We start from the raw sequence: 15,388 nt of genomic DNA, 5'->3' as shown, positions 1-15,388 counted from the left end.
CGGTGGCGGTGCCAGCGGCAGCGCGGGGCTGAAGGCGGGGCTGTGCCCGCACCCCGGCCGGGCAGGGGCCACGCTGGGAGGGCGCTGCGGGCTGACCCCAGCCTGGCAGTGTGGCAGGGTCGGGGCACAGCCCGGGCACATCCCGGCCGGGTCGGGTTCGGTCCGTTCCATCCCGATCCGATCCGATCCGATCCGTCCCGTCCCGGCCCTTCCCGGTCCCTCCCGCCCCGTCCCGGCGGCGCTGGAGCGGCCTCGCCTTCCCGTGGTGCAGCGCGGCCGCGGCCCCGCCGCGCCGCCATGTTGTCGGAGTGAGCGGCCGGGGAGAGGCAGCGGCGAGCGGCCGGGGGGGGCCCGGCATCCGTCTGCATCCGAGCGCTCCGCCCGTGAGTACCGGCCCGGGGCCGGCCCCGCCGCGCCGCCGACCCCCGCGGACCCGCCGGCGGGCGCATATTGGCGGGGGGAGCGGGAGGAGAGGCCCCAGGCCGCCCCGAAGGCGAGCGGCGGCGGGGGCGCTGCGCCGGCGCTCCCGCCCGGCTCCCTGTCGGGGCCGCGGCCTGGGCCCATTGTTAGCGGGGAGGGGGCGCGGGGGGACCCCCGGGCCCCGAGTGCGGCCCCGCGGGCGCTCCGGTAACGGGGATGGGGGTTATTGTTGGGGGGGCGCGGGCCCATCGCAGCCCTCAGCCGCCTTGCCCCAGGCCCGGCCCGCCGGGGGCTGCCCCTCGGTCTGTGGGGCTCCCCCTTCTCCTGGGGAGGGTCCCCCTATTCTCCGGGACGGGTTTGATCCCGGGGGGGCTCCCCCTTGTCCCGGGCCTTCAATCCCGGGCGGCTCTGTCGCTCCGGCCGAGGCCCCGCTTTGTTGCCCCCAGGGCTCCGGGGGGTGCTTGGGTTCCGTCCCCCCGGTTTTGGGGGGGTTTCGGCGGCTCTGGGGGTCCCTGGAAGAGGGGAGGGTCGGGGCTGGCAGAAGGAGGAAGGGAAAAAGCAGACAATCCTTTCCGAAGTGCTGGGTGACCCTGGGGGTTTTGTGTTTGTGTGGGGTTTTTCTCCCCCCTTGTTTTTATCTCGTGCTCACATAACGACAGCCTCGGCCCTTGTGAGCTGCAAAGTTGGAATTTTAAGAGCCCCTCGGCCCAACCTGAGAAATGCTCTGATTTTTTTTTTTTGTTGTTGTTGTTATTGTTGTTGTTTGCTTTGGTCAATGTTTAATAACTTTGTTCGGAGCAGAGATTTTATTAGGCAGATCGTGAGTAAGGAATTTCCTTTATTAAGAGGGATGGAGGTGGGGGAAAGGGGGACCGTGGGTCCTTTTGGGTTTCAGTGCTGGTTTTGGGAATCCGATGGGTCAGGAATTCAGTGCTGCGGCTCCCCAGGTTTTCAGGAAAACACAGGGATAACGTGAAAAGTTCTGCTAGGCCACACAGCTCTCAAACAATGGCTCTGCTTTCATTTCCAGTGGAACTTTCCAAAAAAAACCCACCCAACCCAAACTCCTCCGCTTTGGGGTTGAACTTTTTTGGAACGCTCGTTTTACACGGCGTTAATTTTGTAATAATCCGTGATTTTTGAGGGTAATACGGAGCCAGAGCCGGGAGGATCTGGCTGTGGAGCCGGGCTCTGCGTGGATTAAAGCTCCTTTATTCAGTGTTGTCACCAGCGGTACTTCAGACTCGCGGGGAGATTGCTCCGAAGTTTTTTGTTGTTTGTGGAGCGTCCCATAATCTGCGGTGACAACACGGAGCAGCTCATTTCACGCAGGGAAGAGCAGAGCCGCCTGCCCTGAGCGCGGCGGAGCAGCGTGGAAGCCTTTGTTTGCCAAGCCGGGGTTTCACCTGGGAGAAGTTGATCCTCTGTGCTCAGGAAGAGTTTGGGAATGCGAGAGGCTCTGGAGGCCGCGAGCAGCTGCGGCTCTGCAGTGCCTGTGTAGGTGACTGCCCGAGCTCCGGGAGCTTTGAATGACAGGATTCAGCTGTCCCGCTGCTGCCTCGATCGCGGCATTCCCAGAAAAACACGGCTTGGAACTAAACTTGAACTACCCACAATGCTCCCTTCCCCTTTGCTCCCTTGCAAAATGTCGCCTTTGCCAAGTTTTCCGCTCGTGTTTGGAGCAGCCCGGAGAGGAAGCGCCTGGGAGCAGCCTCTCCTTAATCCATTGGCTGAGATTTTCTGGACCCTCCTGATTTTTATGATAACACCTTTATTAACGTAGGAATTAATTAGTGTCTGCAGCCTTTTGAAGGAGCAAAGAGTGTGACAGTGCGACTTTGTACCTTGTTTCTCACTGGAAATGGGCTTGTCACAGTCTATAGATGCTGGGGATTTTTTGGTAGGGATTCATAGTATCTTCCTTTGTTTGTTTATTTTTTTTACAGTCTGCCCTGAGATAACTTGTAACTTCCTTTCAAGGGGCCGCTCAGATTTCATTGCTGCAGTTTGTACACACCTCAGTTTGATGATAAATGAATTTCTTACAGTTAATTACTTATTTTTTTTGTTCTTTTTGCATGGAGGAGCTTGAGTGCTTCATGTGATGTTACTGATGGATTTTCATATTGTTTGCTAAAGGAAAATTAAGAGGAAAATGCCATTAAACTGAATTGTAGTCTCAAAATCAGTCAAGATTTAGTCATATCGTGTTTTCAGTGTTTTTCCAAGTGTATGGGGAAGGTGGTGATTTCCAGACTCTTTGAAAGCTGGAGGAGTGAGTCCTGTTGGATGTCCCTGGTATTTAAGTTGTGAGTGCATAAAAAGCCCTGCAGAGTGGCCCTGGGGGCTGTGTGTGTGCAACACCGAATTATGTTGGAGGTGCAATTAAAACAACCTGATCTCTGCACTTTTCAGAGTCATTTTCCTCTCAGTATTAACCCTGTGCTGGACTCGTGGGGCAAACCTGACAAAATTTGATCAAAGATAGGACTCAGATTTTTTTATTTTGGTCTCCCCACCGTTAATAAATTGTTGTTGGAAGTTGTTTGTAGTAGAGTGTTGTTCAGGGCTACTACGAGGAGCAGGGAAGGAACAGAGCTGCCTTTCAGGCCCTGGAGCCGCTGGCAGGAGCAGGGCCAAGCTCTGCAGCCACCAGGGTACAGCAGGGGAACGTCCTGGGGCTGCTCTGCCAGGAGCTTCTCAGGGCTCCACCACCCCAATTTCATCCTCAGAACCCTCTGTGGGGCTGCATTTAGGTACCTCAAGTTGATCTTTTTAATGAAGATTAAGTCAGACTATCCCATGCCTTTAAAAATGATTTTGGCTTGTTGTGTGAGCATTGCATAATGGGGGAAAGCACTTTGCTGTTCACACCTGTAGTGTCTCTATTGCTCTGATAGTCCTGCCTTAAAATAACAAACAAACTTCTGTGGTTTTGTGCTGCTGGAATGTTATCAAAATATTTGGGGACCAGGAAGTTAGTGAGTTGCTGTCAGCTTAATGTGCAGGTTTTCCTCCTGCTCACAGGTCATTTGGATGCATGCAAAGCATATGGGGTATTTCATTTATTGGGGTGATCAGTGCTGTGGGCACTGAAAGTCCTTTGGAGTTGTCCAAATTTCCCCCAGTGCCATCGACAGCAGGACCAGCAGTGCTGGCTGTGCCTGCTCTGGAAAGTTCTGCTGAGATCCCAGGTTTGCTGTTCTTTCTCCAGGGAATTCCACAAAGCGTATCCGTGGGTTTCACTGCCTCCTGAGCACCCTCCTGAGTTACAGGGAGGGCACAGGCTGTGTTTGGGTTTCATGAACTGTTCGAGCAGAAATTTGGGATTTTAAGTTTGCATTAAAAAACAAAAACCAAAAGCAAACCAAACCAAACTGTTGCTTTGCTGCTTTGCATGACTGAGGGAATACTCTGGGATACAGGGGGCCTTGAGTGTTTATATGGATGGAGGACCAGGCCCCTTTTGCCTGGTGTAAATGGACACAGCAGGTTTTGGTGTCACTGCCTTCCTTGGGTTTTTGGGGGGCTTTTTCCCAGCACTTTTCCAGTCAGTGTGTTGTCCCTGGCAGAAATTGCCATTGTGCTGCTGCTTCACGGGCATCCTGTGCATCCTGCTAAGCCTGTGCAGCACAGAAAGTGGGATCCCTGTGGGTTTTCAGTGGGATCCCTGTGGGTTTTCAGTGGGATCGCTGTGGGTTTTTGGTGGGATCTCTGTGCATTATCAGTGAGACCCCTGTGGGTTTTCAGTGGGATCTCTGTGCACTGTCAGTGGGATCCCTGTGGGTTTTTGGTGGGATACCTGTGCACTATCAGTGGGATCCCTGTGCATTATCAGTGAGATCCCTGTGGGTTTTTGGGGGGATCTCTGTGATTATCGGTGGGATCCCTGTGCATTTTCAGTGGGATCTGTGGATTTCTGGTGGGATCCCTGTGGGTTTTCAGTGGGATCCCTGTGGGTTTTCAGTGGGATCCCTGTGCATTTTCAGTGGGATCCCTGTGGTTTTCAGTGGGATCTCTGTGCACTATCGGTGGGATCCCTGTGGGTTTTTGGTGGGATCCCTGTGCATTATCAGTGAGATCCCTGTGGGTTTTTGGTGGGATCCCTGTGCATTTTCAGTGGAATCCCTGTGCATTATCAGTGGGATCCTCGTGGGTTTTCGGCAGGATCCCTGTGGGTTTTCTGTGCGTTTCCAGTGGGATCTGTGGATTTCTGGTGGGATCTCTGTCCATTTTCAGTAGGATCTCTGTGCACTTTCAGTGCTGTTCTGGCTGCTGGGTTCACGGAGTGAGTAAGTGTTGGAGAAGTCACTTTTGCCACAGCGGTGTTCCCCTGCCAGTCACAAGATGGGTGTGTTATTAATGCTCAAAGCTGCAGCTGGGAGGATTTCATGTCTCTTTCCCCTCTCTTTCCCCCGTGTCCCCCTGCAGGTGTTGGTGGAATGAGCGTAGCGTGCGTGTTGAAGAGAAAAGCAGTTCTGTGGCAGGACTCGTTCAGCCCCCACCTGAAGCAGCACGCCCAAGACACAGCCAACCCCACCATGCCTGTGGTACTGACATCTGGCACAGGCTCGCAGGCTCAGCCACAGCCAGCTGCAAACCAGGCCCTTGCAGCAGGGACACACTCCAGCCCCGTGCCCGGCTCCATAGGAGTGGCGGGGCGCTCCCAGGACGACGCCATGGTGGATTATTTCTTCCAGAGGCAGCACGGGGAGCAGCTCGGGGGAGGAGGCAGCGGCGGCGGCGGCTACAACAACAGCAAACACCGCTGGCCCACCGGGGACAACATCCATGCAGAGCATCAGGTAGAAAACCACTCCCAGCTTTCCCAGCTCAGCCCTGCAGCCTTCTCAGAGAAGCTTTTCGTTATGCTCTTCTAGAGCTGGAGCTGGTGCTGGTGGAGTGGCCACAGTGGTGCTGTTTGTTTTCTCTTTTCAGGGTGCCGGTGCCCTGGTAACTCTGAGTTGAAAGGTTTCTGCTCTTGAGGGTGTTGAAATCCCAGATCCCAATCCACTCCCGGTCACAGTCGAATGCATGTTTACAAAATTCATCACTCCCTTTATTGATTTTTTTTTTCCTGATGTGTGAACCAGCAGAGCCGTGACTGCTGCTGCTGCTGCTTTTCAAATCTGTTGCTGTAGTTAAATAATTCTTATGTAATGGTATTACAAAACTGCCAATGCATGTAGGTTGGGCTTTTACCATTCCCAATATTGGAAAACACAGGAGTGGAAGGTGCTGGTGGTATGTTTGACTGGGTTTCTTTGCTTTGGGGTTGGATTTTTATTGTTGTCACGTGCAGGGGAAGGTGGTGATGATGAGAAGAGCAGCTTTAAGAGTGTCACCAAGCAGTGGTTTTAGGAACTTGTTAGAGCCACTCAGTCTCTAGAGGGGTGGTGGGCCAGGCTGTGTGCTAGTGCTGTTTACTAGAAGTCTTTTCAGCAGTTGCATTGTCACTCGTGCTGCAGTTAAATGAGTGGCTGACTCACTCCACTCTGGCTGTGACCTGTAGCTCGCTCATCAAAGACACACGAGTGCTTCCTCTCCCAGGCAGCAGAACCCAAGTGTAAGCACATTTTAAAGCAGAATGATCCCCACAAATATTGCCAGGGCAGCAGACACAAAGCTTTTGCAACCTTTGTGAACATCTCCTGCCTCCAGTTTCTGGAATCACAGTGGCCAAGCCTGGCTCCTCTGCTGTGCCTCCCCAGGGGATGTGTTGCCTACCAGAGCATTTGAAAGCAAACATTGCAGGGAATTTTGCAGCCTCACCGAAGGCAGTGTGTACATCAACAGAGAAATAAACCCAAGTGCCCTGTTCATTTGTTCTGGAAGAAAAATCACATAAAATACTGCAATATGAGTTAAGGAGCTAAAAAAATATTGTTGTTATTCCCTTATGGAGAAATGTAGTATTTAGGTATCAATTCAGAAGAAATAACTTCATTGAAACAGATACAATTTTTCTGTTTATTATCCAAGTTTCAGTCACTAACTGTAGAACTTGCTTCAAGAGACATCAGTGCCAGAGATCTTAATGTTCTGAGTTCTGAAGGAAGCCATAAGCAAGGATTTCTTCCTGCAAACTTGTAGGTTTTTCAAATCAAAGCAGCCACAGAGTCTTGGGGTGGAGATGCCTGGGCAGGGCCTGCTATTGTTTGGGCATTTTGTGGCAAGATGACTTCATGAATTAAAATGATGTCATAAATTCTCAATCCTCTTTTCCTCCAGCTCACACTTTCATCCTCCTTTTACTGCAAATCTCTGAAAGCAAAGACAACAAAACTCTCTGGAGATAAGGGGGGTGGGGACAGGGCACTCCAAGCTCGCAGTCGTTAAAAACTCTGCTGGTATTTGAACTTTTATTTATTTAATAATGGAAAGACTTAAACTTTCACTCAAACAAAAGAATCCTGCCTGTTCCAGAGGCTTGTCCTGTTGTCACCAGAAGTGTTGCTCAGCTTGATTTTCTTCAGTAACTTGTGGAATGACATGGTCCTAATAAATAAACTACTTAATGAAAGGAAAGCTCATTAACTTCTGCTAGTTTAAATGAACTTTTCAGTTCCAGTTCCTGTGGTGAGAGTGGACAGTGGAGAGAAGGTTGTGTGGACAGATCCCACCTGCAGGATGGAGCTCACAGATGATTCTGTGTGGTGCTCTCAGTTTCCCCTGTGATTGTGTGAGCTGAGGCTCAGGAAACACCCACCAGGCCAGAATTAATGTTGGGGTTTTTATCTGCTCTGCTTCCTGCTGCTTTTACACTCTGATAAATGGGGTACAGCTGCAGTTCCAGTGTTTCTGCATTCAGTGCTCATCTCCAAACCAATCTTTGTGTCTGTAATTTCTTCCAGGCCAGCTCTGAGGTGGGGCACTACCCCTGTTCTCCTCAGTCTTGTTTGATGTTGGTGCTCCAGTGATTGATGGGCACTTTTATCAGAGTTTGGTGCTCCATCCCTCTTTTTCCATGGTTCTCTGCTTGCCTCAGGGTTTGGCTCCTGGGAAGCAGAATGCAGGATGTGTAATCCTAGCACTGCCATTCTTCTTGACTTCTTGGCCACCTCCACATCTGCTGCTTAAATTATAAATTCCTTGGAGCAAGGGCTAATCTTATGCATGCAAAATGATTTAATTCAGTTTGGGTTTAGCTGGGGTAGAATTGAATTTGGCCTGCAAGAACAGAAGTGGAGGAAGTGCTGGGACATGCAGGGAGGTAGGGAATCATTAGGGATGTCTCCTGCCTCTGTTTTTTATGGATGCACTTTTATTACTGTATTTTCATTTTAGACTTTCAGAGATGGTTCAGTGAGGGCCCAGCCTTGAAGACTGGTTAGGAAACTCAGTAGCTAAAAGATAATGGGAAATCAGAAAAAAAATAATTATAGGCTAATATAGGTTAATGTCTGCCTAGAGCTTGGGAGGTCTAATTAAAGGTAGAAGGGTTTTAATTGTTGAATCCCAGATTCTCTTTGTTGAATCCCAGATTCTCTTTGTTGCATGTGTAGACATGTGTCTGTTGGTGATAACTGTGCAGTGGCTTTTACCAAATGCTGACATTTCATGGTGGCATTGAACAGCCAGGAGAGCTGTGAGTCACACCTGAGCTGCAGCACTCTGACTTCCCATGGGTTTCATTGTGCTCTTCCTCCTGGTCACTTTTCCTCCTGGAAGCTCTGGGAATTGACTGAGAGTGGCTTTAGCAGGGATGGCTCAAGGAAAAGTTCCCCGCAAGGAAAGGAGGAGAGGAGCTCCTTCAGGCGGTGTCCTCTCCTTGTGAGCAGCAGGAAAATGCTGTGTCTGTTTGTGTTTTGCTTAGGGGAAATGCCACAGGAAAAGAAAGTTTCTTTCTACTCTGGAAGCTGTGTTTGGGGCCAGGTTTTTATATAAAGTGAACCAATTAAAGATGCCCCTGTTATTTCACCAATTTAGGTGTCAAAGCTTCACCATCCACACAAAAAACTTTTGGTGATAATGTCTTCTTTGTCCCTGCAGATGCTGGGATCAGACTTTTGATTTCTTAACTTTTACTCAGATCTCCTGAGCAAAATCCCAGCTGTTCGCAGCTCCAAATCCTTAATCACCAAACCTCCATGGAAAACACTTTACTGCAAATTTTTCTCCTTTTATCCACCAAAAGCAGCAGGATGAGGCTGATTGTCAGGGTCCCCAGTAATCTGAATGTTGGAGTGAGCAGGTTTGGGCTGTCTGATGCCTGGTTGGTGTTGGACAGAGAGTGTTGGAGTGTTTGTTTATCCTGCAAGACCACAGCCAGGGATCAGGACATCACAGGATGGCTGCAGGTGAGGAATGGCCTGCCCTGGGTCTGCCTTAACCTGCAGACCCTGAAGTGATGCTGGGATCAGACTTTTGATTTCCTAGTTTGGTTACTCAGATCTCCTGAGCAAAATCCCAGCTGTTTGCAGCTCCAAATCCTTAATTACTAAACCTCCATGGAAAACACTTAACTGCAAATTTTTCTCTTTTTATCCAGCAAAAGCAACAGGATGAGGCTGAGGTTCAGGGTCCCCAGTAATTTGAATATTCATGTGAGCAGGTTTGGGCTGTCTGATGCCTGGGCAGAGAGAATGTTTGTGTGCTGTTTATGCTGCAGAACCACGGGCAGGCATCAGGACATCACGTAGGGAGGGCACAGGATGGCTGCAGGTGAGGAATGGCCTGCCCTGGGTCTGCCTGGGTTATGAAAGGTTGCACAGATCTCCTCACAAACCCAAACAGCCTCTGCTGCTCCTGGGGGCAGGGAAAAGACACTCAGGATATTCAACTGGGATAAGTTATCAACACTGAGCAGGTTTTTAGGAAAATTGGCTGGGTTTTCTTGGCTGGGATCTCCTGTGGCTGGTGTGTGTGTGTGCCTGAACTGGAGTGAAGGGAGAGTTCTGTGGTGTGTCCCTCTGGAATTGCAGGCACTGGATGTGCTCAGGCTGTCAGAATTGCACTCTGGTAGTGTGGGAGTTGCTTGGTAGAAGCAAATGATTTTAGGCATTTGCTTTCTCTCAGAGCATGTTTAATTAATAATTGGAGACAATAGAACTCTGCAGGGATGGTCTTGTTGAATGTGGGGAATTTTTCACATGGAGTTGGTGAAGAATAGTCAGCACAACAGGGCTGGGACTGGGGTTTCTGCTCAGTTTTGCCTTTTGGCAGTGTGACCATGTGAGTTCTGCACTGGGAGCTGGATTCAGGCAGAGGCAGGAGGGAATTCTGGGAATTCTGCCCTGGTGGGACACAGCTCCTCCAGCCAGGCTCCTTCCTGCCCTGGGAGCAGAGTCATTTTCCTCTCAGTGTTAACCCCATGCTGGACTCGTGGGGCAAACTTGACAAAATTTGATCAAAGATAGGACTCTGTTTTTTTATTTTGGTCTCCCTTTTTTTTTTTGAGGGATCTGAGCACATTGACAATGCTGGGTGCTGCTGGCAGCCACTGTGGCCACAGCTTGTCTGAAATTTGTGGCAAGAGCCTCTAAAAAGGTCCTGGAAGCAAAGGCAGCCCTGTGTTTGTTCTTCCAAAGGGAAATCCTGGCTAAGTGATGCTTTAGTCCTTAGGACAGAGATTTTGCCTGGCCCTGGAAGTGTCCAAGGCCAGGTTGGAGCAACCTGGGACAGTGGAAGGGGTCCCTGCCCATGGCAGGGGTGGAATGAGCTGGGATTTGGGGTCTATTCCAGCCCAAACATGATTTCTGATGTGCCTCTGGGTATGTGCACCACATAACTGGATGTGTTATCTCACAGCATGGAGTGAGTCCCTTGTCACACAAACCATGTGGCAGCACCTGTGCCTCAGCTCTGGAAGGTGATTTCTGACCTCTGTTTCATTAAAGCTGTTGGGTTTTCATGGGAACTTCCCTGTGTCCCAGTGAGCTGCTCAGGGCTTTCCTTTCCCTGACACTGACAGGGCTGTGCTAATTTGATACCCAGCTAATTGGAAACACAATTCCTTGCTGAAATGAAATGTCTGGTTTGGCTGATCTGTTCCACAGAGATTTCTCCATAGTGGAGGGGTAGCTTGGGAGGGGAACTGGAGCATTGAATTTAGTTTTCTGCTTTGTGTTGCTCCCTGAAAATGTCTCCTGAGGTAGAAGGGGCACGAGTAAATTTGCTTAGTTGAAAATTTCAAGTTGGAAAATCCTTGTGCTATACAGGGGACAGAAAACACTTTGAAACATTCAGAAAGATACTCTGAGACTCTGCTTCTTCCAAATCCATGGATTTTACTGATGGGCAGTTCAGATGAGATTGTCCAGCTGGGGTTGCCCAAGTGACCGGGTGTGCTGGTGTTGGGATTTCTCAGTGGTTGTTGCTGTTCTGCTCTGTTTCCTTGTCATGCTGCTCACTCAGGAGGAGCAAAACCACTTTCACATTACTGAATGTGCAAATTCAGTGCTTCCAGAAGACTTCAGGTATTTCAGTGGATATCTTGTATGAGTGTGCTTTGAAAAGAGGTTTATTACAGAACTTGTCCTGCTTGTTTTCTCCCCCCTCTCCCCAACTTTGCTCCCTTCTTAGCAACTCATTTGTGGTTTGCTGAGTTGCTGTGACCTCCTTGTGCTTCTGCAGAGCAGGTTGTGATCCTGGGAGCATTTTTGCAAATGAGTGAAGTTTTACAGTGGATCTGAGCCCCACAGTCCCTCCCTAACCACCCCAGTCCATCCCCAGTCGCTGTTCTCATGAACTGCCACAAATTCCAGCTGCTGATAGAAATCTCCTCGATGAGGAGCTGTTGCAGGGCATTGTCTCTGGCCTGCCTGGCTCCCAACTCCCCCTTAGGTGTATCAGGGCCGATTTCCGGGCTCTTTTCCCCGAGTGCTGATGTCAGGCTGAACAAACGCTCCTTTGTGCTGCTGCCATGTGATGCTGCTCTCAGCTCTCCTGTTACTCCTGCCTTTGTTGGGGATAACTTCTGTTCCAGGGCAGTTGTTTTTATTGGGAACATCTGCCTTTGCTTCTTGCCCTGTTCACATTTCATTCTGGGGTGAAACTCGGCTGGTGCCGAACCCTCAGTGAGTCCCTGTCAGGGTGGTGTGAGGCCACTCTCATCTCTTCTGACAGAGGTGCAGTTAAACAAAGAAATAAAACAATCTGGCATGCAGGAGGGAAAAAAAAAAACCCAGAAAACTAATTAAAAATTAATTGGGAAAAGTTTGAATCCCTTCTCCACATCTTTTTCCCTCTGAATTTAAGCCTGGGAAGGTCACAGTGGGGCTGAGAGTAAATTAAAAGCCCCCCAAGGTCAGATCTTAGCATAGCCCCAAGCTCTTGTGCAAACCCACAGTTGCAGGCACACACCTGGGTGCAGAAGATGCTTTTCCCAAGGGATTGCCAGCTCCAGCAGGACAAAACTCAGGTTGTTTCTTCCCTAATCCAGTATTTTTGAACCCTGCACCCCAATATGTGCCTGAGACATGGCAGGGTAACCTAAATTCCACATTAATGAAGCGCTTCCCTGGGTGGATAAAATGGGAGGAAAACATAATTAGCTGAGGAAGGAGAGCCCCTGTGCAAGGCTGCCTCTGCTGCAGTTATTTCTGTCCCCTGAATCATTAATCAGCCTGGCCCCCTGCCAGGGAAGGCATTAGCCAATCTGCAGTTTCACTGGCTTTTTGCTTCCAGTGCTAATGGTAGTAGCAATTCTACCCATGAATCCTTCACTACAAAAATAGTACTTCAACCACCTAATCCTGTCTGATACTTGGGACTTCACATTCTTTCTTTACCCACTATTGTTATGGGAGAAGGCTAAAAATAGGGCAGTAATCAGTTGATGGAACAAGGTATTTTAACCCTGCTGTGGTTGTCAGTGCAAACCTGGTGTGCAGTGTGTGATGCTTCCCTTGCTGTCAGCTGGGAATGCATTCCCCTCTCCTGGGTGCTATAAATTGTCTGACTGCACTCAGATCTGGCATTTTTTTTTGAAATAACCTCCTCTGTGAGCTGTTCAAACTCAAGCATCCTCCCCCAGCTGAAGGAGGATTTGTTTCCATGTGAAATTTGTAAACCTTTAGTTCATATCAAGAGTTTTAACAATTGTGAGTGTATAAATCAAAGTATTCAGCTGGAGCTTTTGGTTTTCTCCTCTCCATTCTGAGGATGTTTCTTGGTTTTGATTTTCTCCTCTCCATTCTAAGGATGTTTCTTGGTTTTGATGATTTTTGTTCTTCTTGTCTCAATTCTGTAGTAATGTTGTCTTTTTTTCAGGGATATTTTACTAGAGAAGTGTTGGGTTGGAGTTTTTTTTTGTTGGTTGTTTTCATTGTAAATTGAGCCAGTCTTAAAATATAGAGGCCAAATGGATGGAAATGTTATATTCCCATTTGCAGAGTGCACAGGAGTTAAAAATAAATAAATTAATTTAAAAAAAAATCAATATCCAAGGAGTAATCACACTCTGGAGGTGCTCTGGGTAAGCACCTGGCATGAACAAATAGGGAGAACTTGGGATCTCATCTTGTTTTCTCACAAACAAACAAACGCTGTTGGATCTGCAGGTTGGAAGGAGACTGGAGCAGCCTGGGACAGTGGGAGGGGTCCCTGCCCATGGCAGGGGTGGGATGAGAGGGGCTTTAAGGTCCTTTCCAGCCCAAATCAGTCTGGAATTCTGGGATCTTCGAGCTGAGAAATGAGGACATTTGTCTCTGCAGAGAAATACAACAATGATACAATTTCCCACATTTCTCTGCAGCCAGAGAGATCCCCCAGCAGAGCTGCAGTCCTGGGAGGCTCCTCAGGCCCTGCAGGGGCTCAGGCAGCAGCAGGAGAATCCTTGCCACCGTTTGTGGTCCCAGCAGCCATCCCTGGCCAGGCCTTTGTTTGCCAGGGTGGCAGAGAGAGGAGCTGAGGGCAGAGTTAATTCCTTGTGGGATTCCCTGGGTTGGTGTGCAGGGCTGAGGGCAGCACTGGGCTCTGTCATTTAGTGCAGATCAAAGGGATATTGAAGTGATCCATTTGCATGTTCCAGCTCCAGGAGCTGTGGCTTTGCAGATCCCTCCTGGCCAGGAGGGGAACTGGAGGTGCAAATGTTCCAGTTGGGGGAGAGGAGGTGGATCCAGGGCTGGGAGCAGGGAATGGGGCTCTGGAGAGCTGGGCTGGCAGAGCTTTGCTTTGCTTTGCTTCCCCTCTAAGAGAATTGGCTAAATATTCAATATTGGCTAAATTCAAACCCTCTTCAGTCACTGCCACCCCCAGTAAATACAGGTATTTCATCTATTTAATGTTTAACATTAAAATAAAAAATCATAAATCCGGCTTCACAGTGCACTTTTAGAGACACTTTAGATCATCACTAGAATATTTCTTAGCTCAAATATTTCTTAGCAAGTATTTTTAATGTTCTTTTTCTCCAAAGAAATTTCTAATTAGTTTTCTGGGTTCCCCCCCCCCATGCCAGATTGTTTTATTTCTTTGTTTAATTCCACTTGCCTTTTGCTTCCTGTGAAACAGCTCTTGGATAAGGAGAAAGAAAAAGAATCCTTTGGGGTTGAGAGTGAAATTTAGCCTTGGATAGTTTGGCTGCCTGTCTGCCCAGGTGAATGTAAATTCTACATAAATGAGGATTCCTTAATATATAAAAAACTGGTGTGCAATCCCCTGGGATAGCTGAAATGTGATACAGCCCTGCACTTGGAATTTGTATGTAAAGGTCATTTTAGCAACCATATTTGCTTAATATAAGGAGCAGTATTAACACACACTGTTGACATTAATATTTACCTAAAATTCCAATTCACATGCTTTGCTGGTCGCTCTCAGGGCATGAAAAACCCCCTTGGATTATTCTAGAATAAAAAATACAGTCCTGGAAATCTGCAAGGTAAATTCCCTGTTGTTTTCATACTAATTTGTTGGGTCTTCAGCTGGGTGTTTAGTAATCAGAAGGACAGTTTGGGGCCCTGGCTGCTGTTAATTGACCTGAGTGCAGAATCCCTTGTGACAAGTGCCATTCCCCGGGGCCGGGCTTTGCTGGGCTCCAGTGAGCTGCACTTGGCAGCACCAGCAGTGCCCTGGATCCTGGGCTCTGGGGCTGCTGCAGCTTTGGGCTCCTGGCATTCTGTGCTTTCATGGAGTCTCAGGTGGTTTGGTTCAGAAGGGACCTTGAAGCTCATCCCACCCCACCCCTGCCCTGGCAGGGACACCTCCATGGAAAGCTCTTGGGCAGAGCCTCTGTCCAGGTTTAGAGCAAATTTGGGGAAGAATCCCCCAAAGGAGCTCCGGTGGGAAAAGCAGATCCAATCGGCCCCTCCCCCCCCAATTGGTCCGGGAGGGAAAAAATACCTCCTTGGACAAAGGTGGAAAAAACTGATTCAAAATAACAGTATCAAAACAATGAGACCCCTTGCCACTCTAAAAGAGATGACAAACTGAGAAAACCCCGGGTTCAAGCAGCAGCTCACTCAGTCTCTGATCAGTCCCTCCGGTGCTGGAATTGTCGCAGGCCAGGCCCGGCCCGGGGGGCACAGCTGCAGCTGCCGGTGTCCCCTGGGTGTTCAGTCCAGAGCAGTTTCAAGAGGTCCAAAGAAAAAAGGAAAAAAAAAAGTCCAGGGAACTTCTTTGCCTCAGCTAGCTAACACAAACTAAAAAGCAAAGGAAGAGCTCTGTCCTGCTGTCTGTCCGCAGACAACACAGGAGCAGGAACGTGGAGGAGTGAGTGCAGTGTCTGAAAACAAACTGCGCACTTCTTCTCTCCCCCCTTCACTCTCTGGAACACTCTTAAAGGTACAAAACTTATTATTCAGCGTAAACAGAATGAGACGATTGGGGATAAAAGCATCATATGGTCAACCCAGGACAGCCTCCCTCCCTCCCTCCCTGGGCTCCACAGGGGCCGGGCACGGCGCTCCAGGACCTTGGGTGTTTCTGTTCCGTTGGCTTGGTTTTCTATGAGCCCAGCTTTGTAACGTGAATCGAGGATTTCTTTTCTATTCTGTAATTATAAAAGTCAAAGGAAAGTTTCAGC

At 49.2% G+C, this 15,388-nt stretch overlaps 1 protein-coding gene across 1 annotated transcript in view; it reads left to right on the top strand.

Annotated features, from left to right (window-relative positions):
* The first annotated feature begins 284 nt into the window (after window positions 1-284).
* The window catches only part of PUM1 (pumilio RNA binding family member 1), a 184,299-nt gene continuing 169,195 nt past the window's right edge, over window positions 285-15,388 (top strand). The window contains exons 1-2 of the mRNA XM_054292450.1: window positions 285-383; window positions 4,852-5,225. Of these exons, the coding sequence (XP_054148425.1) occupies window positions 4,863-5,225 (363 nt within the window). The 5' untranslated portion in view covers window positions 285-383; window positions 4,852-4,862. The remainder of the gene's footprint in view (window positions 384-4,851; window positions 5,226-15,388) is intronic.

This window comes from Melozone crissalis, unplaced genomic scaffold (assembly GCF_028551555.1).
Source record: "Melozone crissalis strain CALT ecotype California unplaced genomic scaffold, PUWL_Pcris_2 ptg000111l_1, whole genome shotgun sequence".
Lineage (NCBI taxonomy): Eukaryota > Metazoa > Chordata > Aves > Passeriformes > Passerellidae > Melozone > Melozone crissalis.
This window is presented reverse-complemented; position numbering and strand designations above follow the sequence as displayed.